The sequence below is a fragment of the Oncorhynchus gorbuscha genome, linkage group LG13 (genome assembly GCF_021184085.1).
Source record: "Oncorhynchus gorbuscha isolate QuinsamMale2020 ecotype Even-year linkage group LG13, OgorEven_v1.0, whole genome shotgun sequence".
Classification (NCBI taxonomy): domain Eukaryota; kingdom Metazoa; phylum Chordata; class Actinopteri; order Salmoniformes; family Salmonidae; genus Oncorhynchus; species Oncorhynchus gorbuscha.
In genome coordinates, this window is record NC_060185.1 from 12271398 (window position 1) to 12297224 (window position 25827).

At 48.0% G+C, this 25827-nt stretch overlaps 1 protein-coding gene across 3 annotated transcripts in view; it reads left to right on the forward strand.

Annotated features, from left to right (window-relative positions):
* LOC123992517 (voltage-gated potassium channel subunit beta-1-like) overlaps positions 1-25827 on the forward strand; it is a 202205-nt gene that overhangs the window by 169937 nt on the left and 6441 nt on the right. For all 3 annotated transcript variants that reach the window (XM_046293715.1, XM_046293716.1, XM_046293717.1), the window contains 7 exons: positions 8068-8111; positions 10665-10751; positions 17265-17350; positions 21080-21200; positions 21534-21628; positions 23000-23120; positions 23467-23555. In XM_046293715.1, the coding sequence (XP_046149671.1) occupies positions 8068-8111; positions 10665-10751; positions 17265-17350; positions 21080-21200; positions 21534-21628; positions 23000-23120; positions 23467-23555 (643 nt within the window). The remainder of the gene's footprint in view (positions 1-8067; positions 8112-10664; positions 10752-17264; positions 17351-21079; positions 21201-21533; positions 21629-22999; positions 23121-23466; positions 23556-25827) is intronic.

The window sequence follows — 25827 nt, forward strand, 5'->3', positions numbered from 1 at the left end:
CCATCTCGTGGGCCTGGTTGAACAGTATTGTACGGCAAGAACAGCTGAGCAGGCACAGGAGGAAAGATTCCCGTTCCCCAGGCATGGGCGAACCAGCGGACAGGGTAAGGCTGTCCCAACATATAGAGGGGGAAGAGAGCAGCGTGGGGCCATGAGGAAAGAATCAGAATCAGGCCGAGACACTAAAAACGGAAACCGGGACTGGGTGTCGAGGGGGTCTCCCCCCCGAACCCCTATTATCTGTTACAATTGTAATCAACCAGGACATATTGCAGCCTACTGCCCTATTAAAGAAGAGCCAATGCAATGTAACCTTGGTGAAAATGAAGATGATATACGGTATGCATGTCCTGTTGTAACCACTGTACTTGAAAGATCAAGAAACAAACATATGTGCAGGGTGAAGGTTGAAGGGAAAGAGGTTGAAGCACTGCTGGATTCCGGCAGTATGCTAACCCTGGTCGTTGCAGGCCTTGTGCCGACTCATAAACTGGATGCAAGACAGGATATCAGTGTTGCATGCATTCATGGGGATACCCGTCTGTACCCCACGGCCTTAGTGAGCATACAAACAGAGGACGGTCTGCTGGATTATGAGGTCAGCGTTGTCCCAAAGATGCCATATGATGTAATATTGGGTAGAGACTTTCCTAACTTTGCGAAGTTATGCCACAAGAATGGCATATTTGAGAAGCCAACAACCCTGACCAAGCAGAAAGAAGCATGGGGCCTTCAACCAAAGCCAAGAAAAGAGGTCTCCCAGGGGACAACATCACAGGTGCTAGTAGGGGAGGAGGAGGATGAAGTGGCAAACCTCGCTGATAACGAACAGCCCGGTACTAGTGGGGCTGGGGTCGATCTGAATCCAGAGGACGACGATCTAGAACCAGCAGACCTGGCAGAGTCCTTGACTAATTTTGGGACGGCCCAAAACCAGGATCCAACCCTGCAACAAGCCAGAGCAGATGTGCAGGTCGTAGCTGGTACTCCCATAAATGGTGGGATGATGCCTAATAGTTTTCCCCACTTCATCATGAAAAAGGGTTTGGTGTACAGAGTCTCGAAAATAGGGGTTGATGTGGTGGAACAGTTGTTGGTTCCCACTCGGTACCGGAGGACAGTACTGGATCTAGCTCATGGGCACATTCTGGGTGGACACCTTGGTATCGATAAAACCCAAGACCGGATTGTAAGGAGGTTTTACTGGCCAGGAATTCAAGCTGAAGTGGCTTGGCATTGTGGAGAGTGCCCGGAGTGCCAGTTAACAGCTCACCCACCAGCTTTAAGAAGCCCGTTAGTGCCACTCCCCATAATCGAAACGGCATTTGAGAGGATAGCGATGGATTTAGTGGGCCCACTACCCAAATCCGCCAGAGGGCACCAATACATTCTGGTTATTCTAGATTATGCCACTCGCTACCCAGAAGCCATTCCCCTTCGGACGATGACTTCCAAAAATATCGCAAAGGAATTAGTGCTCTTGTTCACCAGGGTAGGGAGAGATCCTTACCGACCAGGGGACCCCCTTTATGTTCCGCCTTATGGCGGACCTTTGTAAACTGTGGCAGGTGAAATAGTTGAGGACATCGGTTTACCATCCTCAGACAGACGGGCTGGTTGAGAGATTCAACCGAACCCTGAAGTCAATGCTCAGGAAGGTAATCGATAAGGATGGGAAAAACTGGGATTGCATGTTGCCGTATCAGATGTTTGCCATTAGAGAGGTTCCTCAAGCCTCGCTGGGGTTTTCTCCCTTTGAGCTGGTATATGGGAGGCATCCCCGGGGAATCTTAGACATCGCCCGGGAAACCTGGGAGCACCAATCCACCCCGTATACTAGTGTCATAGAGCACGTCACGGCAATGCAAGACAGGATAGCCACAGTCATGCCCATCATCAGAGAGCACATGAGACAAACACAAGAACACCAGCGGCACACTTATAACCGGCAGGCTACCCTGAGGGAATTTCAACCGGGAGATAAGGTGTTAGTGCTGATCCCCACGGTAGAGTGTAAACTACTAGCCACATGGAAAGGGCCATATGAAGTACTGGAGAGAATAGGAGAAGTCAATTATCGGATCCGACAGCCAGGTCGACGGCCCCAGGAACAGATTTATCACATAAACCTGTTAAAAGCATATGCCGCAGCTTATTTAGATGACGTGGGGATCTGCAGCCCAGATTGGGAATCCCACTTACCCCGGGTACAGGCAGTGTTAGATGCCCTTAGAAAGGCAGGGCTCGCGGCAAACCCTGCCAAGTGTTACGTGGGGTTAGAGGGTTAATCAAACCTCAACATAAGAAGGTGAAGGCAATTAGAGAATGGCCGAAACCAGTAAATAAGAAGCAGGTCCGAGCCTTCCTAGGGCTGACCGGTTACTACCGGGAGTTCATCCCAAGTTATGCCACAGTGGCCGCCCCACTTACCGACATGACTAGAGCCAGAGGGCCAAACATGGTCAAATGGGATGAAAGGGCCACCAAAGCATTTAGGACATTACAAGAGGCTCTCTGCTGTAACCCCGTGCTGGTGGTACCAGACTTTGAGAAAGAGTTTGTGGTTCAGTGATAAGTGGCAGATATGAGAGAGCAGAACTAATAAACGGGCTCTGCCCGATCACTAAAATGGCCACCCCTGTCAGAACTACAGATCACAAAATGGCCGGCCGCCAAAACTACAAGTCCCAGAAGCAAGGGGAACCCTCAGAAGGTGGAGCCGACTCCCAGATAAAGGGTCAAGAAAAACCAGGAAGAGGAAGAGAAAGGGCTGGAAGGAGCTATGAACAATAGAGAAAGAGACTATAGAGATTGGCTGGATTTACCGTGTATGAGCTGGATTGTTTGGACTTACCTGTTGGCGTTTGGACCTGGACCTACCGAGAACCCGATTGGTGTACCGAACCCTGCTATCCTTGACCTCGCCTACGGCCTGGGTGGACCAGGACGGAGAAACAAACACACAGGTACTGTCCTGTTCGAAAGAACTCTCATTCTTGGGTGATTTGGTGACAGTTTACCACTTAGTTTGTGACAAACGCTCCTAAACTTGAAGAGGTTTGCCACAACACGTACACACGTGTACACACACACACACACACACACGTACACACACGTACACACACACACACACACGTACACACACACACACGTACACACACACACACACACGTACACACACACGCACACACACACACACACACACACACACACACACACACACACACACACACACACACACACACACACACAAAGCTACAAAGGTTTTATATAGCCTTTCAGCTCAATGATGCGTGGTGGTAGTCACAGCTCTATGATGCGTGGTGGCAGTCACAGCTCTATGATGCATGGTGGTAGTCACAGCTCCATGACGCATGCTGGGAGTCACAGCTCTATGATGCATGGTGGTAGTCACAGCTCCATGACGCATGCTGGCAGTCACAGCTCTATGATGCATGGTGGTAGTCACAGCTCTATGATGCATGGTGGTAGTCACAGCTCTATGATGCATGGTGGTAGTCACAGCACCATGATGCATGCTGGTAGTCACAGCTCTATGATGCATGGTGGTAGTCACATCTCTATGATGCATGGTGGTAGTCACAGCTCTATGATGCATGGTGGTAGTCACAGCTCTATGATGCGTGGTGGTAGTCACAGCTCTATGATGCATGGTGGTAGTCACAGCTCTATGATGCATGGTGGTAGTCACAGCTCTATGATGCATGGTGGTAGTCACAGCACCATGATGCATGCTGGTAGTCACAGCTCTATGATGCATGGTGGTAGTCACAGCTCTATGATGCATGGTGGTAGTCACAGCTCTATGATGCATGGTGGTAGTCACAGCTCTATGATGCGTGGTGGTAGTCACAGCTCTATGATGCATGGTGGTAGTCACAGCTCTATGATGCATGGATGGTGGTAGTCACAGCTCTATGATGCATGGTGGTAGTCACAGCTCTATGATGCGTGGTGGTAGTCACAGCTCTATGATGCATGGTGGTAGTCACAGCTCTATGATGCATGGTGGTAGTCACAGCTCCATGACGCATTCTGGGAGTCACAGCTCTATGATGCATGGTGGTAGTCACAGCTCCATGACGCATGCTGGCAGTCACAGCTCTATGATGCATGGTGGTAGTCACAGCTCTATGATGCATGGTGGTAGTCACAGCTCTATGATGCATGGTGGTAGTCACAGCACCATGATGCATGCTGGTAGTCACAGCTCTATGATGCATGGTGGTAGTCACAGCTCTATGATGCATGGTGGTAGTCACAGCTCTATGATGCATGGTGGTAGTCACAGCTCTATGATGCGTGGTGGTAGTCACAGCTCTATGATGCATGGTGGTAGTCACAGCTCTATGATGCATGGTGGTAGTCACAGCTCCATGACGCATTCTGGGAGTCACAGCTCTATGATGCATGGTGGTAGTCACAGCTCCATGACGCATGCTGGCAGTCACAGCTCTATGATGCATGGTGGTAGTCACAGCTCTATGATGCATGGTGGTAGTCACAGCTCTATGATGCATGGTGGTAGTCACAGCACCATGATGCATGCTGGTAGTCACAGCTCTATGATGCATGGTGGTAGTCACAGCTCTATGATGCATGGTGGTAGTCACAGCTCTATGATGCATGGTGGTAGTCACAGCTCTATGATGCATGGTGGTAGTCACAGCTCCATTATGCATGGTGGTAGTCACAGCTCTATGATGCATGGTGGTAGTCACAGCTCTATGATGCGTGGTGGTAGTCACAGCACCATGATGCATGCTGGTAGTCACAGCTCTATGATGCATGCTGGTAGTCACAGCTCCATGATGCATGGTGGTAGTCACAGCTCTATGATGCATGGTGGTAGTCACAGCTCTATGATGCATGGTGGTAGTCACAGCACCATGATGCATGCTGGTAGTCACAGCTCTATGATGCATGCTGGTAGTCACAGCTCCATTATGCATGGTGGTAGTCACAGCTCCATGACGCATGCTGGGAGTCACAGCTCTATGATGCGTGGTGGTAGTCACAGCTCTATGATGCATGGTGGTAGTCACAGCTCCATTATGCATGGTGGTAGTCACAGCTCTATGATGCATGGTGGTAGTCACAGCACCATGATGCATGCTGGTAGTCACAGCTCTATGATGCATGGTGGTAGTCACAGCTCCATGATGCATGGTGGTAGTCACAGCTCCATTATGTATGCTGGGAGTCACAGCTCTATGATGCATGGTGGCAGTCACAGCTCTATGATGCGTGGTGGTAGTCACAGCTCTATGATGCGTGGTGGTAGTCACAGCTCTATGATGCGTGGTGGTAGTCACAGCTCTATGATGCGTGGTGGTAGTCACAGCTCTATGATGCGTGGTGGTAGTCACAGCTCTATGATGCGTGGTGGTAGTCACAGCTCTATGATGCGTGGTGGTAGTCACAGCTCTATGATTGCATGGTGGTAGTCACAGCTCTATGATGCATGGTGGTAGTCACAGCTCTATGATGCGTGGTGGTAGTCACAGCTCTATGATGCGTGGTGGTAGTCACAGCACCATGATGCATGCTGGGAGTCACAGCTCCATTATGCATGGTGGTAGTCACAGCTCTATGATGCATGGTGGTAGTCGCAGCTCTATGATGCATGGTGGTAGTCACAGCACCATGATGCATGCTGGTAGTCACAGCTCTATGATGCATGGTGGTAGTCACAGCTCCATTATGCATGGTGGTAGTCACAGCTCCATGACGCATGCTGGGAGTCACAGCTCTATGATGCGTGGTGGTAGTCACAGCTCTATGATGCATGGTGGTAGTCACAGCTCCATTATGCATGGTGGTAGTCACAGCTCTATGATGCATGGTGGTAGTCACAGCACCATGATGCATGCTGGTAGTCACAGCTCTATGATGCATGGTGGTAGTCACAGCTCTATGATGCATGGTGGTAGTCACAGCTCCATTATGCATGGTGGTAGTCACAGCTCCATTATGCATGGTGGTAGTCACAGCTCTATGATGCATGGTGGTAGTCACAGCTCAATTATGCATGGTGGTAGTCACAGCTCTATGATGCGTGGTGGTAGTCACAGCTCTATGATGCGTGGTGGTAGTCACAGCTCTATGATGCGTGGTGGTAGTCACAGCTCCATTATGCATGGTGGTAGTCACAGCTCTATGATGCATGGTGGTAGTCACAGCTCCATTATGCATGGTGGTAGTCACAGCTCCATTATGCATGCTGGGAGTCACAGCTCTATGATGCGTGGTGGTAGTCACAGCTCTATGATGCGTGGTGGTAGTCACAGCTCTATGATGCGTGGTGGTAGTCACAGCTCTATGATGCGTGGTGGTAGTCACAGCTCTATGATGCGTGGTGGTAGTCACAGCTCTATGATGCATGGTGGTAGTCACAGCTCTATGATGCATGGTGGTAGTCACAGCTCCATGATGCATGGTGGTAGTCACAGCTCTATGATGCATGGTGGTAGTCACAGCTCTATGATGCGTGGTGGTAGTCACAGCTCTATGATGCGTGGTGGTAGTCACAGCTCTATGATGCGTGGTGGTAGTCACAGCACCATGATGCATGGTGGTAGTCACAGCTCCATTATGCATGGTGGTAGTCACAGCACCATGATGCATGCTGGGAGTCACAGCTCCATGATGCATGGTGGCAGTCACAGCACCATGATGCATGCTGGGAGTCACAGCTCCATGACGCATGGTGGCAGTCACAGCTTCCCAATGCATGGTGGCAGTCACAGCACTATGATGCATGCTGGGAGTCACAGCTCCATGACGCATGGTGGCAGTCACAGCACCATGATGCATGCTGGGAGTCACAGCTCCATTATGCATGGTGATAGTCACAGCACCATGATGCATGCTGGGAGTCACAGCTCCATGATGCATGGTGGCAGTCACAGCTTCCCAATGCATGGTGGCAGTCACAGCACCATGATGCATGCTGGGAGTCACAGCTCCATGACGCATGGTGGCAGTCACAGCACCATGATGCATACTGGGAGTCACAGATCCATGACGCATGGTGGCAGTCACAGCACCATGATGCATGCTGGGAGTCACAGATCCATGACGCATGATGGCAGTCACAGCTTCCCAATGTATGGTGGCAGTCACAGCACCATGATGCATGCTGGGAGTCACAGATCCATGACGCATGATGGCAGTCACAGCTTCCCAATGCATGGTGGGAGTCACAGATCCATGATGCATGCTGGGAGTCACAGCTCCATGACGCATGGTGGCAGTCACAGCACCATGATGCATGCTGGGAGTCACAGATCCATGACGCATAATGGCAGTCACAGCTTCCCAATGCATGGTGGGAGTCACAGATCCATGATGCATGCTGGGAGTCACAGATCCATGATGCATGGTGGCAGTCACATCACCATGATGCGTGGTGGGAGTCACAGCACCATGATGCATGCTGGGAGTCACAGCTCCATGATGCATGCTGGGAGTCACAGCTTTTTGACGCATGGTGGCAGTCACAGCTTCCCAATGCATGGTGGCATTCACAGCACCATGGTGCATGCTGGGAGTCACAGCACCATGATGCATGGTGGCAGTCACAGCATCATGATGCATGCTGGGAGTCACAGCACCATGGTGCATGCTGGGAGTCACAGCACCATGATGCATGGTGGCAGTCACAGCATCATGATGCATGCTGGGAGTCACAGCACCATGATGCATGCTGGGAGTCACAGCAACATGATGCATGCTGGGAGTCACAGCTCCATGACGCATGCTGGGATTAGTGATAAGGATAAAGGTGTACATTATTTCTTCCCTCGTTCATCCTTCATGAATATTCATAGGCTCCGTCCTTCTGCAGGAGGAGAGGATTGTGGTTGAAGACTCTGAACACACACTCGCACACACTTACTGTACATGAAACTCACTCACACACACACACACACAAAACACACACTGATAAGGACACAGCAGTAGGGCCATGTAAGTTGACTACCAGCAGTGAGATTTGAATGTGTAGTTTTTCTCTCCTGTTTGTGTCTGTGTCTGTGCCCACAGAGCAGAGACTGAGAGAGGCCTTTCAAGGAAACACATTATTGAAGGTAAGAACACACAGGCACCCACATCACCCTGTCTGACCCTCTCACCCTGTCTCACCATGTCTCACCCTGTCTCATTGTGTCCCACCATGTCTCACCCTGTCTCATCGTGTCTCACCCTGTCTGACCCTCTCACCCTATCTCATCGTGTCTCATCATGTCTCACCTTGTCTCCTCACCCTGTCTCACCTTGTCTGACCCTGTCTCACCTTGTCTGACCCTGTCTGACCCTGTCTCACCCTGTCTCACCCTGTCTCACCCTGTCTGACCCTGTCTGACCCTGTCTGACCCTGTCTCTCCCTGTCTGACCCTGTCTCACCCTGTCTCTCCCTGTCTGACCCTGTCTCTCCCTGTCTCTCCCTGACTCACCGTGTCTGACCCTGTCTCACCGTGTCTGACCCTGTCTCACCGTGTCTGACCCTGTCTCACCGTGTCTGACCCTGTCTCACCCTGTCTCACCCTGCCTCACCCTGCCTCACCCTCTCTGACCCTGTCTCTCCCTGTCTCTCCCTGACTCACCGTGTCTGACCCTGTCTCACCCTGTCTGACCCTGTCTGACCCTGTCTCACCCTGTCTGACCGTGTCTCACCCTGTCTCACCCTGTCTGACCCTGTCTCTCCCCTGTGAACTGTTGATATTGATATCTCCCCTCTTATGTTTTCTCTCTCCCCTCCTCCTCTTCTCTCCTCCCCTCCTCTGCCCTCCTCTTCTCCTCTCATTTACATTTACATCCTCAACCCTCCTATCCTATCCCCTCCTCTTCTCCTCTCCGCAACCCTCCTCTCCCATCATCCTCTCCCCTCCTCTTATCTCTCTCTCTCTCCCTTCCTCTCTCTCTCCCTTCCTCTCTCTCTCTCATTCCTCTCCCTCTCCATTCCTCTCTCTCTCTCCCTTCCTCTCTCTCTCTCCCTTCCTCTCTCTCTCTCTCTCTCTCTCTCTCTCTCTCTCTCTCTCTCTCTCTCTCTCCCTTCCTCTCTCCCTCCCCCTTCCTCTCCTTCTCCACTCCTCTCTCTCTCCACTCCTCTCTCTCTCCACTCCTCTCTCTCTCCCTTCCTCTCTCTCTCCACTCCTCTCTCTCTCCACTCCTCCCCTCCTCTCCCTCCTCTTCTCCTCTCATTTACATTTACATCCTCAACCCTCCTATCCTATCCCCTCCTCTTCTCCTCTCCGCAACCCTCCTCTCCCATCATCCTCTCCTCCTCCTCTTATCTCTCTCTCTCTCCTTCCTCTCTCTCTTCCTTCCTCTCTCTCTTCCTTCCTCTCTCTCTCCCTTCCTCTCCTTCTCCCTTCCTCTCTCTCTCTCCCTTCCTCTCTCTCTCCCCCTTCCTCTCCTTCTCCCTTCCTCTCCTTCTCCTTTCCTCTCTCTCTCTCCCTTCCTCTCTCTCTCCCTTCCTCTCTCTCTCCCTTCCTCTCTCTCTCCCTTCCTCTCTCTCTCCCTTCCTCTCTCTCTCCCTTCCTCTCTCTCTCCCCCTCCTTCTCCCTTCCTCTCTCCCTTCCTCTCCTGCTCCCTTCCTCTCCGTCCTCTCATTCTCCCTTCCTCTCTCTCTCCCTTCCTCTTCTTCTCCCTTCCTCTCCCTTCCTCTCCTTCCTCTCATTCTCCCTTCCTCTCTCTCTTCCTTCCTCTAACTCTCTCCCTTCCTCTTCTTCTCCCTTCCTCTCCCTTCCTCTCCTTCCTCTCTCTCCCTTCCTCTTCTTCTCCCTTCCTCTCCCTTCCTCTCCTTCCTCTCCTTCCTCTCATTCTCCCTTCCTCTCTCTCCCTTCCTCTCTCTCTCCCCCTTCCTCTCCTTCTCCCTTCCTCTCCTTCCTCTTCTTCTCCCTTCTTCTCCATTCTCCCTACCTCTCTCTCTTCCTTCCTCTCTCTCTCCTTCCTCTCTCTCTCCCCCCTTCCTCTCTCTCTCCCCCTTCCTCTACTTCTCCCTTCCTCTCTCCCTTCCTCTCCTTCTCCCTTCCTCTCCTTCTCCTTTCCTCTCTCTCTCTCCCTTCCTCTCTCTCCCTCTCTCTCTCCCTTCCTCTCTCTCTCCCTTCCTCTCTCTCTCCCTTCCTCTCTCTCTCCCTTCCTCTCTCTCTCCCCCTTCCTCTCTCCCTTCCTCTCCTTCTCCCTTCCTCTCCTTCTCCCTTCCTCTTCTTCTCCCTTCCTCTCTCTCTCCCTTCCTCTTCTTCTCCCTTCCTCTCCCTTCCTCTCCTTCCTCTCATTCTCCCTTCCTCTCTCTCTCCCTTCCTCTCTCTCTCCCCCTTCCTCTCCTTCTCCCTTCCTCTCCCCCTTCCTCTCCTTCTCCCTTCCTCTCCTTCTCCCTTCCTCTTCTTCTCCCTTCCTCTCTCTCTTCCTTCCTCTTCTTCTCCCTTCCTCTCCCTTCCTCTCCTTCCTCTCATTCTCCCTTCCTCTCTCTCTTCCTTCCTCTCTCTCCCTTCCTCTCTCTCTCCCTTCCTCTCTCTCTCCCCCTTCCTCTCCTTCTCCCTTCCTCTCTCCCTTCCTCTCCTTCTCCCTTCCTCTCCTTCTTCTCATTCTCCCTTCCTCTCTCTCCCTTCCTCTCCTTCTCCCTTCCTCTATCTGCCCAGGTCTGAAGGGCTCCCTCCAGAGGTTGCAGCTGGAATACGTAGACGTGGTCTTCGCAAACCGCCCCGACACCAACACACCCATGGAGGGTGAGTCAGTCTATTAGCATTCATCATCAGGGACCGAGCAACCTGTCTAAGTCAGGAGGGAAGTTGGTTAATTAGTCTCATAGCCTGAAATACTACTAAATTGTATTGGCAGGAAGCAGTAGATGCGTTTCTCTACCAGATAAGAATCAAGATTTCAGTTTATACTGAGGTTTACTATCTATCTATCTATCTATATATATATATATATATATATATATATACTGCATATACAGTTGAAGTCGGAATTTTACATACACCTTAGCCAACTACATTTAAACTCAGCTTTTCTGACAATTCCTGACATTTATTCCTAGTAAAAATTCCCTGTCTTCGGTCAGTTAGGATCACCACTTTATTTTAAGAATGTGAAAGAATGTGAATAATAGTACACAGAATCATTTATTTCAGCTTTTCTATCTTTCATCACATTCCCAGTGGGTCAGAAGTTTACAAACACTCAATTAGTATTTGGTAGCATTGTCTTTAAATTGTGCTGTTCCCTGAGTGCACTCCTGTGGAACTCACTCTCACACATACACATCTACAAACACAATTAACCCATGCACATCTTGAAACATCGAAACAAACAAATGCAAATATTCTTTGTCATTTTCAAAACATTGTTCATAGAGTGAATAAGCAGAAAATGTGAAAAAGCAGAGAGAGAGAGAGAGAGAGAGAGGAAGAGAGAGAGAGAGAGAGAGAGAGAGAGAGAGAGAGAGAGAGAGAGAGAGAGAGAGAAGAGAGAGAGAGAGAGAGAGAGAGAGAGAGAGAGAGAGAGAGAGGAGAGAGAGAGAGAGAGAGAGAGAGAGAGAGAGAGAGAGAGAGAGAGAAGAGAGAGAGAGAGAGAGAGAGAGAGAGAAGAGAGAGAGAGAGAGAGGAAGAGAGAGAGAGAGAGAGAGAGAGAGAGAGAGAGAGGAAGAGAGAGAAAGAGAGAGAGGAAGAGAGAGAGAAGAGAGAGAGAGAGAGAGAGAGAGAGAGAGAGAGAGAGAGAGAGAGAGAGAGAGAGAGAGAGAGAAACAGCAATAGAGAGAGAGGGAGAGAGAGAGAGAGAGAGAGAGGAGAGAGAGAGAGAGAGAGAGAGAGAGAGAGAGAGAGAGAGAGAGAGAGAGAGAGAGAGAGAGAGAGAGAGAGAGAGAGAGAGAGAGAGAGAGAGAGAGAGAGAGAGAGAGAGAGAGAGAGAGAGAGAAAATGAAAGCATGTAGATCAGGCTGTGGTGATGAGAGAGTAAATCTGTTAGTCCCTCAGGTCTCATACTGCTTGTGTTTCATAAAGCTGTCTTTGTCAAACACATCCTGACCAAGGACTCCCAGTAGAAAATGATTCTGACATAACATTCATTATTATCTCTCCTCCTTCCTCTCTTTCTGACACTTTCAGTCTTCTCCGACTATCTTTTCTCTATTTCTTCTCTCCTTTTCACTCCTCCACCTCCCTCCTCTCCCACTCATTTTGTTCTCACTATAGCACCATTGTGTGATGGACCAGCTCCAACTTCTGGCCCCCCTTAAAAGCTCTGCCTAGTCAATCTGCCATCTGTTCCCGCCTTAAAGGCACCGCATGGTCAATCGGGCTTCTGCATTGGCCGTGCAGCATTTACGGTGATACGGCCTCTGCAGAAATCAGGGCATTCAGACTTCTTGTGCTTTGAAGAGCAGCCCAGTGCTGTTGTGAAGAAGGTCATCAAGGAAGTGAGTTTGCGTTTGTACAGGACATTCCGCCCCCACCTACCGTCAACCAATCATGTAAATACGGAGCTATACGGAGCTGTACGGAGCTGTACGGAGCTATACGGAGCTGTACGGAGCTGTACGGAGCTATACGGAGCTGTACGGAGCTGTATGGAGCTGTACGGAGCCCTCCGCATTGTAACAACATTTGGGAGGTGCACAGCGATGCGTTATGAGCTCTATGTGGTCTCCAGAGGCACCTTCATACAGAGCCCCTGACTACGTTTCCAGAGGCACCTTCATACAGAGCCCCTGACTACGTTTCCAGAGGCACCTTCATACAGAGCCCCTGACTACGTTTCCAGAGGCACCTTCATACAGAGCCCCTGACTACGTTTTCAGAGTGAATTGGCTTTCACTCCTTGCAGACAGTGCAGCATGAGTGAGAAAAGGAGAGGGAGACAGTGAGAGAAACAGCAATAGAGATAGAGCGAGAGAGAGAACAAGAGAAAACAATAGTGATAGAGGGGGAGAGAGACAGCAATAGAGAGAGAGGGGGAGAGAGACAGCAATAGAGAGGGGGAGAGAGACAGCAATAGAGAGAGAGGGGGAGAGACAACAATAGAGAGAGGGGGAGAGACAGCAATAGAGAGAGAGGGGGGAGAGAGAGAGACAGCAATAGAGAGGGGGAGAGACACCAATAGAGAGAGGGGGAGAGACAGCAATAGAGAGAGAGGGGGGGGGGGAGAGACAACAATAGAGAGAGGGGGAGGACAGCAATAGAGAGAGGGGGAGACAGCAATAGACAGAGAGGGGGAAAGACAGCAATAGAGAGAGAGGGGGAGAGAGACAGCAATAGAGAGAGAGGGGGGAGAGAGACAGCAATAGAGAGAGAGGGGGAGAGAGACAGCAATAGAGAGAGAGGGGGAGAGACAGCAATATAGAGAGAGGGGGAGAGAGACAGCAATAGAGAGAGAGGGGGTGAGAGACAACAATATAGAGAGAGGGGGGGAGAGACAGCAAGAGAGAGAGGGGGAGAGACAGCAATATAGAGAGAGGGGGGAGACAGCAATAGAGAGAGAGGGGGGAGAGACAGCAATAGAGAGAGAGGGGGAGAGACAGCAATAGAGAGAGAGGGGGAGAGACGGCAATAGAGAGAGAGGGGGAGAGACGGCAATAGAGAGAGAGAGGGGGGAGAGAGACAGCAATAGAGAGAGGGGGGAGAGACAGCAATAGAGAGAGAGGGGGAGAGACAGCAATAGAGAGAGAGGGCGGGAGAGACAGCAATAGAGAGAGAGGGGGGAGAGAGACAGAAATAGAGAGAGGGGGAGAGAGACAGCAATAGAGAGAGGGGGAGACAGCAATAGAGAGAGGGGGGAGAGATAGCAATAGAGAGAGAGGGGGGGAGACAGCAATAGAGAGAGAGGGGGAGAGACAGCAATAGAGAGAGGGGGGGAGAGAGACAGCAATAGAGAGAGAGGGGGAGAGACAGCAATAGAGAGAGGGGGAGAGACAGCCATAGAGAGAGAGGGGGAGAGACAGCCATAGAGAGAGAGGGGGGAGAGACAGCAATAGAGAGAGGGGGGAGAGACAGAAATAGAGAGAGGGGGAGAGAGACAGCAATAGAGAGAGGGGGAGAGACAGCAATAGAGAGAGAGGGGGAGAGACAGCAATAGAGAGAGGGGGAGACAGCAATAGAGAGGGGGAGAGAGACAGCAATAGAGAGAGGGGGAGAGACAGCAATAGAGAGAGGGGGGAGAGAGACAGCAATAGAGAGAGAGGGGGAGACAGCAATAGAGAGAGAGGGGGAGACAGCAATAGAGAGAGAGGGGGGAGACAGTAATAGAGAGAGAGGGGGAGACAGCAATAGAGAGAGAGGGGGAGAGACAGCAATAGAGAGAGAGGGGGAGAGACAGCAATAGAGAGAGAGGGGGAGAGACAGCAATAGAGAGAGAGGGGGAGAGAGAGAAACAGCGATAGAGAGAGGGGGAGAGGGAGAGACAGCAATAGAGAGAGGGGGAGACAGCAATAGAGAGAGAGAGGGGGAGACAGCAATAGAGAGAGAGGGGGGAGAGACAGCAATAGAGAGAGAGGGGGAGACAGCAATAGAGAGAGGGGGAGACAGCAATAGAGAGAGAGGGGGGAGAGAGAGAAACAGCGATAGAGAGAAGCAGTGATAGAGAGAGCGAAAGACAAACACCAAAGTAAATTCATTATTTGATCTGTTTATTTATTTTCCCTTTCAGCAGATTGTAACAACGCGGTACAGCGTTAATAATATAACATTTCAAACAGCTTTATCTTGTGTTTAATGTTAATTTGTGAATGCTTATTTCACTTGCTTTGACAATGTAAACAGAGAGAGAGAGAGAGAGAGAGTGTTCTTGTACCACAATTAAATGAAAGCGAGTGGCAGAAATAGAATACAATGAGGCGTTGGATCTCTGCTCCTCTTCTGACCCATTGCACTTTTCTTTAGTTAGATCACATTTGAGTTATTTAACTCGTCCTTTCTTTCCTTCTCTCTGTCTCTCTTCATTACGTCATCTCTTTTAGTGGTGTTTATCTTGGTGCATCAGTTGTCTGTGTCGCTGAGCCCACAGTGACAGTAGTTTAGCTCTCCTGTTTGGTGCAAATTGACAAGGCTGTAATTTCCCCATGGTGGGTTTTGGAAGTTTAAATTCCCCAACCAGGAGTGTACTTTCCCTCATCATTCCCCATCCCCTAACCCTGGTCCTGCTAGGTATCAGCAACACAGGGATGAGAACAATAACAGATGTCATCTAAGGCTCCCTTCATAGTGTTGTGTAGCTCAGATGCTAGTGTTGGAACTAATTGCTTCATTAATAATGTACTGGTGGTTTACAGCACATTAGAACTCTAGCCTGTCCCTGGTCATTAGTGGACTCATTAGAGGAGTGAGAAGGAATGTATTGTCAGCAGGAGAGAGAGAGCGCTTAGGGGATGGGTTGGTGGCCTTCAAGTCTAGTTGGGTCATTGTCAGTCCAGTAGTACAACCCAGGCAGGAAGACTACAGTGTCCCCTGGTGGTATATATATATATATATATATATATATATATATATATATATATATATATATATATATATATATATATATATATATATATATATATTAGATGCCGTTACAGCACCAGTCAAAAGTTGGACCAACCTACACATCCAAGGGTTTTTCTGTATTTTTTACTATTTTCTACACTGTAGAATAATAGTGAAGACATCAAAACTATGAAATAACACATATGGAACATGAAGTTCATTTCTGGAATTTATTTCCTTCTTAATGCGTTTGAGCCAATCAGTTGTGTTGTGACAAGGTAGGGGTGATATACAGAAGGTAGCCCTGTTTGGTAAAACACCAAGTCCATATTATGACAAGAACAGCTCAAATAAGCAAAGAGAAACGACAGTCATTACTTTAAGACATGAACGTCAGTCAATGCAAAACATTTCAAGAACTTTGAAAGTTTCTTCAAGTGCCGTCACAAAAACCATCAAGCGATATGATGAAACTGGCTCTCATGAGGACCGCCACTGGAAAGGACAACCCAGAGTTACCTCTGCTGCAGAGGAGAAGTTCATTAGAGTTACCAGCCTCAGAAATTGCAGCCCAAATAAATGCTTCACAGATCTCAAGTAACCGACACATCTCAACATCAACTGTTCAGAGGAGGTTGTGTGAATCAGACCTTCATGGTCGAATTTATGCAAAGAAACCACTACTAATAAGAAGTGGACACTTGCTTGGGCCAAGAAACATGAGCAATGGACATTAGACCAGTGGAAATCTGTCCTTTGGTCTGAAAAGTGCAAATTTGAAATTTTCTGTGTCTTTATGAGACACAGAGTACTGTAAGTGAACAGATGATCTCCACATGTGTGGTTCCCACTGTGAAGCATGGAGGAGGAGGTGTGATGGTGCTTTGCTGGTGACACTGTCAGTGATTTAAAGCACACTTAACCAGAATGGCTTCCACAATATTTAGCAGCAATGCGCCATATCATCTGGTTTGAGCTTAGTGGGACTATCATTTGTTTTTCAACAGGACAATGACCCAACACACCTCCAGGGTGGGTAAGTGCTATCTGACCAAGAAGGAGAGTGATGGAGTGCTGCATCATTTTTACAACGTAGAAAATCGTAAAATAAAGAAAAACCCTTGAATGAGTAGGTGTGTCCAAACTTTTGACTGGTAATGTGTGTGTAAATATATATATATGTATTGTGTGAAGGACTTTGGAGATCCCTGCAGACACACTAGATACCACCATGCATATATATATATATATACACACATATATATATGCCTGGTGGTATCTAGTGTGTCTGCAGGGATATCCAAAGTCCTTCACAGAGATATTATATATATAATATATATAGATATAGGTGTGTATATATATATATATATATATATATATACACACATGTATATATGCCTGGTGGTATCTATGTGTGTCTGCAGGGATCTCAAAGTCCTTCACAGAGATATTAAAGGGAACTCATTAGATGCAGGTGTGTGATATGCACTTTGGAGTCCCTAGTGATACCACCATGCATATATATATATATATATGTGTGTATATATATATATATATATATATATATATATATATATATATATATATATATATATATATATATATATATATATATATATATATATATATATATATTACACACATGTATATATGCCTGGTGGTATCTAGTGTGTCTGCAGGGATCTCCAAAGTGCTTCACACACCTGCATCTAATGAGCTGATGGATTGATCGATTATTTGATTGATTGATTGAATGTTGGTTGATTATTGTCCTTATCTCCTCAGAGATTGTGAGAGCCATGACTTATGTGATCAACCAGGGGATGTCCATGTACTGGGGGACTTCTCGATGGACAGCCATGGAGATCATGGTGAGTTAATCCTATGACCTTTAACCCCTAACCCCTGACCCTTAACCATGTACTGGGGGACTTCTCGATGGACAGCCATGGAGATCATGGTGAGTTAATCCTATGACCTTTAACCCCTGACCCTTAACCATGTACTGGGGAACTTCTCATGGACAGCCATGGAGATCATGGTGAGTTAATCCTATGACCTTTAACCCCTAACCCCTGACCCTTAACCATGTACTGGGGGACTTCTCGATGGACAGCCATGACCTTTAACCCCTGACCCTTAACCATGTACTCATGGTGAGTTAATCCTATGATCTTTAACCTCTAACCCCTGACCCTTAACCATGTACTGGGGGACTTCTCGATGGACAGCCATGGAGATCATGGTGGGTTAATCCTATGACCTTTAACCCCTAACCCCTGACCCTTAACCATGTACTGGGGGACTTCTCGATGGACAGCCATGGAGATCATGGTGAGTTAATCCTATGATCTTTAACCCCTAACCCTTGACCCATAACCAGGTACTGGGTGGACGTTTAGATGGATAGCCATGGAGATCATGGTGAGTGTCAACACATCTCTACAACCCTCACACAACCTTCACTCAACCTGTGGAAAACTCTCATAACAAATCATGCTCATACAGCAAGTCTACATGGAACGTTCCCTGTCACGCTCTGACCTTTAATATCTCTGTTTTCTTTATGTTTTGGTTAGGTCAGGGTGTGATCGAGGGTGGGTATGCAAGCTTTGTATTGTCTAGGGTTTTTGTGTATCTAGGGGTTTTGTAGGTCTGGGTATAGGTATGACTATGGTGGCCTGATATGGTTCCCAATCAGAGGCGGCTGTTTATCGTTGTCTCTGATTAGGGACCATATTTAGGTAGCCATTTCCTTTGGGTATTTGTGGGTTCTTGTTCTACGTTTAGTTGCCTGTCTGCACGATTCAAATTAGCGTCACGTATCGTTTGGTCATTTTGTTTGTTCAGTATTTCGTTCTTTATTAAAGAAGAATGTGAGCATACCACGCTGCACCTTGGTCTCCTCCTTACAACGGATGTAACAGTTCCCAGACCGTCTGCACCTTGGTCTCCTCCTTACAACGGATGTGACAGTTCCCAGACCGTCTGCACCTTAGTCTCCTCCTTACAATGAATGTGACAGTTCCCAGACCGTCTGCACCTTGGTCTCCTTACAATGAATGTGACAGTTCCCAGACCATCTGCACCTTGGTCTCCTTACAATGAATGTGACAGTTCCCAGACCATCTGCACCTTGGTCTCCTTACAATGAATGTAACAGTTCCCAGACCATCTGCACCTTAGTCTCCTCCTTACAATGGATGTGACAGTTCCCAGACCGTCTGCACCTTGGTCTCCTCCTCACAACGGATGTGACAGTTCCCAGACCGTCTGCACCTTGGTCTCCTCCTTACAACAGATGTGACAGTTCCCAGACCGTCTGCACCTTGGTCTCCTCCTCACAACGGATGTGACAGTTCCCAGACCGTCTGCACCTTGGTCTCCTCCTTACAACGGATGTGACAGTTCCCCGACCGTCTGCACCTTGGTCTCCTCCTTACAACGGATGTGACAGTTCCCAGACCGTCTGCACCTTGGTCTCCTCCTTACAATGGATGTGACAGTTCCCAGACCATCTGCACCTTGGTCTCCTTACAACGGATGTGACAGTTCCCAGACCGTCTGCACCTTGGTCTCCTTACAATGGATGTGATAGTTCCCAGACCGTCTGCACCTTGGTCTCCTCACAACGGATGTGACAGTTCCCAGACCATCTGCACCTTGGTCTCCTTACAACGGATGTGACAGTTCCCAGACCGTCTGCACCTTGGTCTCCTCCTCACAACGGATGTGACAGTTCCCAGACCGTCTGCACCTTGGACTCCTTACAATGGATGTGACAGTTCCCAGACCATCTGCACCTTGGTCTCCTCCTCACACCGGATGTGACAGTTCCCAGACCGTCTGCACCTTGGTCTCCTCACAACGGATGTGACAGTTCCCAGACCATCTGCACCTTGGTCTCCTCACAACGGATGTGACAGTTCCCAGACCGTCTGCACCTTGGTCTCCTCCTCACAACGGATGTGACAGTTCCCAGACCGTCTGCACCTTGGTCTCCTTACAATGAATGTGACAGTTCCCAGACCATCTGCACCTTGGTCTCCTCCTCACAACGGATGTGACAGTTCCCAGACCGTCTGCACCTTTGTTCTCAGACAGTTTTTCATGAACTTTCATTGTGTTTGTGAGCCCTCAAAGGAAGTCATCTGTCTACACCAAGAGGGTCAAACATACAGTCTACACCAAGAGGGTCAAACATACAGTCTACACCAAGAGGGTCAAACATACAGTCTACACCAAGAGGGTCAAGCATACAGTCTATACCAAGAGGGTCAAACATACAGTCGACAGACAGACATCCTGAGTGAGACAGACAGACAGACAGACAGACAGACAGACAGACAGACAGACAGACAGACAGACAGACAGACAGACAGACAGACAGACAGACAGACAGACAGACAGACAGACAGACAGACAGACAGACAGACAGACAGACAGACAGACAGACAGACAGACAGACAGAAAAAAATGAATGTGGGATTGAGATGGGGAGTGAGATACTAATCAGAATTCACAATGCTATATGCAAACCTTAAGAAGATTAAACACATTGATATACTGAATGCAGCTCATTTAGTGGAGTCTATATTCCACACACTGACTCACATGTTTGCATATGTATGTTTACGAAGACCTCATTGCCTTCTTAAACAATGGCATAACCATATTTATCTGCTACATGCAGCTGTGTTCTTACTCTCTCTCTCCCTACCTCCCTTTCTTACTCTCTCTCTCTCCCTACCTCTCTTTCTCTTTCTTACTCTCTCTCCCTACCTCTCTTTCTTACTCTCTCTCTCTCCCTACCTCTCTTTCTCTTTCTTACTCTCTCTCCCTACCTCTCTTTCTTACTCTCTCTCTCTCTTCCTACCTCTTTCTTTCTCTCTCTCTCTCTCTCTCTCTCTCTCTCTCTCTCTCTCTCTCTCTCTCTCTCTCTCTCTCTCTCCTCTCTCTCTCTCCCTACTCTTTTCTCTCTCTCTCTCTCTCTCTCTCTCTCCAACCTCTCTCTCTCTCTCTCTCTCTCTCTCTCTACCTCTCTTTCTACCTCTCTCTCTCTCTCTCTTCTCTCTCTCTCTTCTTTCAACCTCTCTCTTTTCTCTTCTTACTCTCTCTCTCTCTCTCTCTCTCTCTCTCTCTCTCTCTCTCTCTCTCTCTCTCTCTCTACTCTCTCTCTTCTTTCTCTCTCTCTCTCTCTCTCTCTCTCTCCCTACCTCTCTTTCTCTTTCTTACTCTCTCTCCCTACCTCTCTTTCTTACTCTCTCTCTCTCTTCCTACCTCTTTCTTTCTTTCTTTCTCTCTCTCTCTCTCTCTCTCTCTCTCTCTCTCTCTCTCTCTCTCTCTCCCTACTACCTCTCTCTCTCTCTCTCTCTCTCTCTCCTACCTCTCTTTCTCTCTCTCTCTCTCTCTCTCTCTCCCCTACCTCTCTTTCTCTCTCTCTCTCTCTCTTTCTCTCTCTCTCTTCCAACCTCTCTCTCTCTCTCTCTCTCTCTCTCTCTCTCTCTCTCTTTCTTTCTCTCTCTCTCTCTCTCTCTCTATCCCTCCCTCTCTCTTTCTCTTCCCCTGCTTCCCCCCTCTCTCTCTCCCTCTCTCTCTAGGAGGCGTACTCTGTGGCCAGACAGTTTAACCTGATCCCTCCGGTGTGTGAGCAGGCTGAGTACCATCTCTTCCAGAGGGAGAAGGTGGAGGTCCAGCTTCCAGAACTCTACCACAAGATAGGCATGTGTCAATCATCCAGGCTGGCCACGCCCCTTCCCTCATCTGCTGGGCGGTTCACACACATACGCACACGCACACGCGCACACACACACACCATTCGATAATCTGTGGATACATCCATAATCAACCCTTACGTGATTGTCAATTATTGTGATCAAGTGATATGATAACGTCCTCCTGAGAACACTCCCCTAACATCTGCTTTGGTTCAGACTGCGGATTTCCTGAGTGTCTGTTTGATGTCTGACTGACTGTGTTAGAGATCTCACAGTTATCTGTCACTCACTCACTCCCTCTCTGTTCCCACATTCCCTCTGGTGTCCATGGTGACAGGTGTCGGGGCGATGACGTGGTCTCCGCTGGCCTGTGGCATCATCACGGGGAAGTACCAGAACGGCATCCCAGAAACCTCCAGGGCTTCCATGAAGGTAAACTCTGTATCCACTCAACAAGCTCTCACGGTCTCTAGCACTGGGATTGAACAACCGTCCACAACGCCTTAGCAAACCCCAAGCCTACTTGATGGTAATGGCGCTCAACGTTGCCCCCTAGTGGATGTTTTTTTAAGTCATCGCCCAACTTCCTGGGTACCTGGACGTACGTCAAATTTTGCCTTGGATCTTGAGCGTCCTGTCGGATCCAGTGTCATCCAGTGATCTATCTGCCACTGATCTACAGTATCTATCTGCCACTGATCTACAGTATCTATCTGCCACTGATCTATCTGCCACTGATCTACAGTATCTATCTGCCACTGATCTATCTGCCACTGATCTATCTGTATCTATCTGCCACTGATCTACAGTATCTATCTGCCACTGATCTATCTGTCACTGATCTATCTGCCACTGATCTACAGTATCTATCTGCCACTGATCTACAGTATCTATCTGCCACTGATCTACAGTATCTGCCACTGATCAATCTGCCACTGATCTATCTGCTGGAACTGGAAGCCAATATGGTGGAAATCTTCCTCTCCGTTCCTCTTCTCATCTCCCTATCTGCCACTGATCTACAGTTTACATCTGCCACTTTCTACAGTCTCCATCCTTCCCTCCCTCTCTCTCTCTCTCAGTATCTCCCACTGATCCCTCTATCTGCCACTGATCTATCTGCCCTGATCTATCTGCCCTTCCCTGCCACTGATCTATCTGCCACTTCCTTCCCTCCCACTGATCTATCTGCCACTGATCTATCTGCTGGAACTGGAAGCCAATATGGTGGAAATCTTCCTCTCCGTTCCTCTTCTCATCTCCCTCTCTCCTTTCTCACATTTTACATCCCCTCTTTCTCTCTCCCTCCTTCCTTCTCCCTCCTTCCCCCTCTCTCTCTCTCCCTCCCCTCTTTTCCTTCCCTCTCCCTCTTTCTCCCCTCCCTCCCTCATTCTCTCTCCCTCCTTCCCTCCCTCTCTTTCTCCCTCTTTCTCCCTCTTTCCCTCTCTCTCTCCTTCCCTTTCCCTCCCTCTCGCTCTCCCTCCCTCTTTCCCTATCTCCCTCCCTCTTTCTCTCTAACTCTCTCTCTGTCTCTCTTTCCTCCCTCCCTCTTTCTCTCTCCCTCCCTCCCTCTTTCTCTCTCTCTCTCTAACTCTCCCTCTCCTCTCTTTCCCTCTTCTTCTCTGTCTCTCCCTTCCTTCCTCCCTCTCTCTCTCTCTCTCTCTCTCTCTAACTCTCCCTCTCCTCTCTTTCCCTCTTCTTCTCTGTCTCTCCCTCCCTCCCTCCCTCCCTTCTCTCTCTCTAACTCTCCCTCTCCTCTCTTTCCCTCTTCTTCTCTGTCTCTCTCTCTTTCTCTCTCTGCAGTCGTACCAGTGGTTAAAGGAGAAGATAGTGAGTGAGGATGGGAGGAAACAGCAAGCGAAGCTGAAGGAGCTGGGACACATCGCTGAGAAGCTGGGCTGTACTCTCCCACAGCTGGCCGTGGGTGAGAGAGAGGAGCATGGACACTACGTTGTTTCAGTATTAATGATGTTAGAGCGCCACCAAGTGGATGTCAGCAGTACATTCCCATTCCCATGTAAATGTATATAGTTCTGTACTTGAGCTGTTCTTGTCTATTGATGATCTGTGTTATGTCATTCTATATTATGTTCCATGTTTTGTGTTGGACCCCAGGAAGAGTAGCTGCTGCTTTTTCAACAGTTAATGGGATCCTAATAAAATACCGAATGAGGAATGCCATTATTGTCGCACTAGATTAAACAACCCATAAATCCCCCCCCACCCCCCGCTCTCTCCATTCTGTACTCTTTCCTTCTCTTCTTCCCTAGCCTGGTGTTTGAGGAACGAAGGGGTGAGCTCAGTCCTCCTGGGATCCTCCAGTCCAGAGCAGCTAACAGAGAACCTGGGTTCCATACAGGTAAACATCACAGGAGGTTGGTGGTAATGACTGGAGTGGAATCATTGGAATGGTATCAAACACGTGGTTTCCATGGTTTCCATGGTTTCCATGGTTTCCATGTGTTTGATGCCATTCCATTTGCTCTGTTCCAGACATTAATATGAGCCGTCCTCCCCTCAGCAGCCTCCTGTGGTAAACACACACACACATCTTTGGGGAGTGAAAATGTATTCCCATTCAAATTCCTATTTTCCCCAACCCTAAACCTAACCCAAACCTTAACCTAACTCTAAACCTAACTCTTAACCCTAACCTTAAAATCAAATCAAAATTGTATTTGTCACATGCTCCGAATACAACAGGTGTAGTAGACCTTACAGTGAAATGCTGAATACAACAGGTGTAGTAGACCTTACAGTGAAATGATGAATACAACAGGTATAGTAGACCTTACAGTGAAATGCTGAATACAACAGGTGTAGGTAGACCTTACAGTGAAATGCTGAATACAACAGGTGTAGTAGACCTTACAGTGAAATGCTTACTTACAAGCCCTTCACCAACAATGCAGTTTTACGAAAAAATATATATAATTAAAGAGCAGCAGTAAAATAACAATAGCGAGGCAATATACAGGGTGTACCAGTACAGAGTCAATGTGGAGGTTATATACAGGGGGTACCGGTACAGAGTCAATGTGGAGGCTATATACAGGGTGTACCGGTACAGAGTCAATGTGGAGGCTATATACAGGGTGTAACGGTACAGAGTCAATGTGCGGGGACACCGGCTAGTCGAGGTAATTGAGGTAATATGTACATGTAGATAGAGGTAAAGTGACTATGCATAGATATTAAACAGAGAGTAGCAGCAGCGTAAAATACCTTAAATCTAACCCTAACCTTAAATCTAACCCTAACCTTAAATCTAACCCTAACCTTAAATCTAACCCTAACCTTAAATCTAACCCTAACCTTAAATCTAACCCTAACCTTAAATCTAACACTGACCTACCTCTAAACCTAACCTTAAATCTAACACTGACCTTAAATGTAACCCTAACCTTAAATGTAACCCTAACCTTAAATCTAACCTTGACCTACCTCTAAACCTAACCTTGACCTACCTCTAAACCTAACCTTAAATCTAACACTGACCTTAAATGTAACTCTAACCTTAAATCTAACCCTAACCTAACTCTAACCCTAACCTTAAATCTAACCCTAACCTTAAATCTAACCCTAACCTTAAATCTAACCTAACCTTAAATCTAACCCTGACCTTAAATCTAACCCTGACCTTAAATCTAACCCTAACCTTAAATCTAACCCTAACCTTAAATCTAACCCTGACCTTAAATCTAACCCTGACCTTAAATCTAACCCTAACCTTAAATCTAACCCTAACCTTAAATCTAACCCTAACCTTAAATCTAACCCTAACCTTAAATCTAAACCTGACCTTAAATCTAAACCTGACCTTAAATCTAAACCTGACCTTAAATCTAACCCTAACCTTAAATCTAACCCTAACCTTAAATCTAACCCTGACCTTAAATCTAACCCTGACCTTAAATCTAACCCTGACCTTAAATCTAACCCTGACCTTAAATCTAACCCTGACCTTAAATCTAACCTTGACCTACCTCTAAACCTAACCTTAAATCTAACACTGACCTTAAATGTAACCCTAACCTTAAATCTAACCCTAACCTTAAATCTAACCTTGACCTACCTCTAAACCTAACCTTAAATCTAACACTGACCTTAAATCTAAACCTAACCTTAAATCTAACCCTAACCTTATCATCATCACCAGAAGCAGCAGGATTGGTCTGTAGGACACACAGTAGGGCACACAGTAGGGCACACAGTAGGACACACAGTAGGACACACAGTAGGACACACAGTAGGGCACACAGTAGGGCACACAGTAGGGCACACAGTAGGGCACACAGTAGGGCACACAGTAGGGCACACAGTAGGACACACAGTAGTCAGTGATTAGACAACATATTACTGCTTTTCTCCCCATCAACACACATGCAAACAACCTACTATATCCACCCACATGTCAATAATCATGCATACTAACCTTCACACACAATACCCACCCCCAACAGACACCAGCCAGTCACCCACACCATCCTCTCCTTACTAAAACCTCCTTTTCTCCAATTTAGACTTCAAGCATTGAATGAACAATCATCTAAACCTCCTTAATAAAAACGACATTAGAAATGGTATCCTACTTATAAACAACATGGACCATGATTATGGCTATAGCTCCA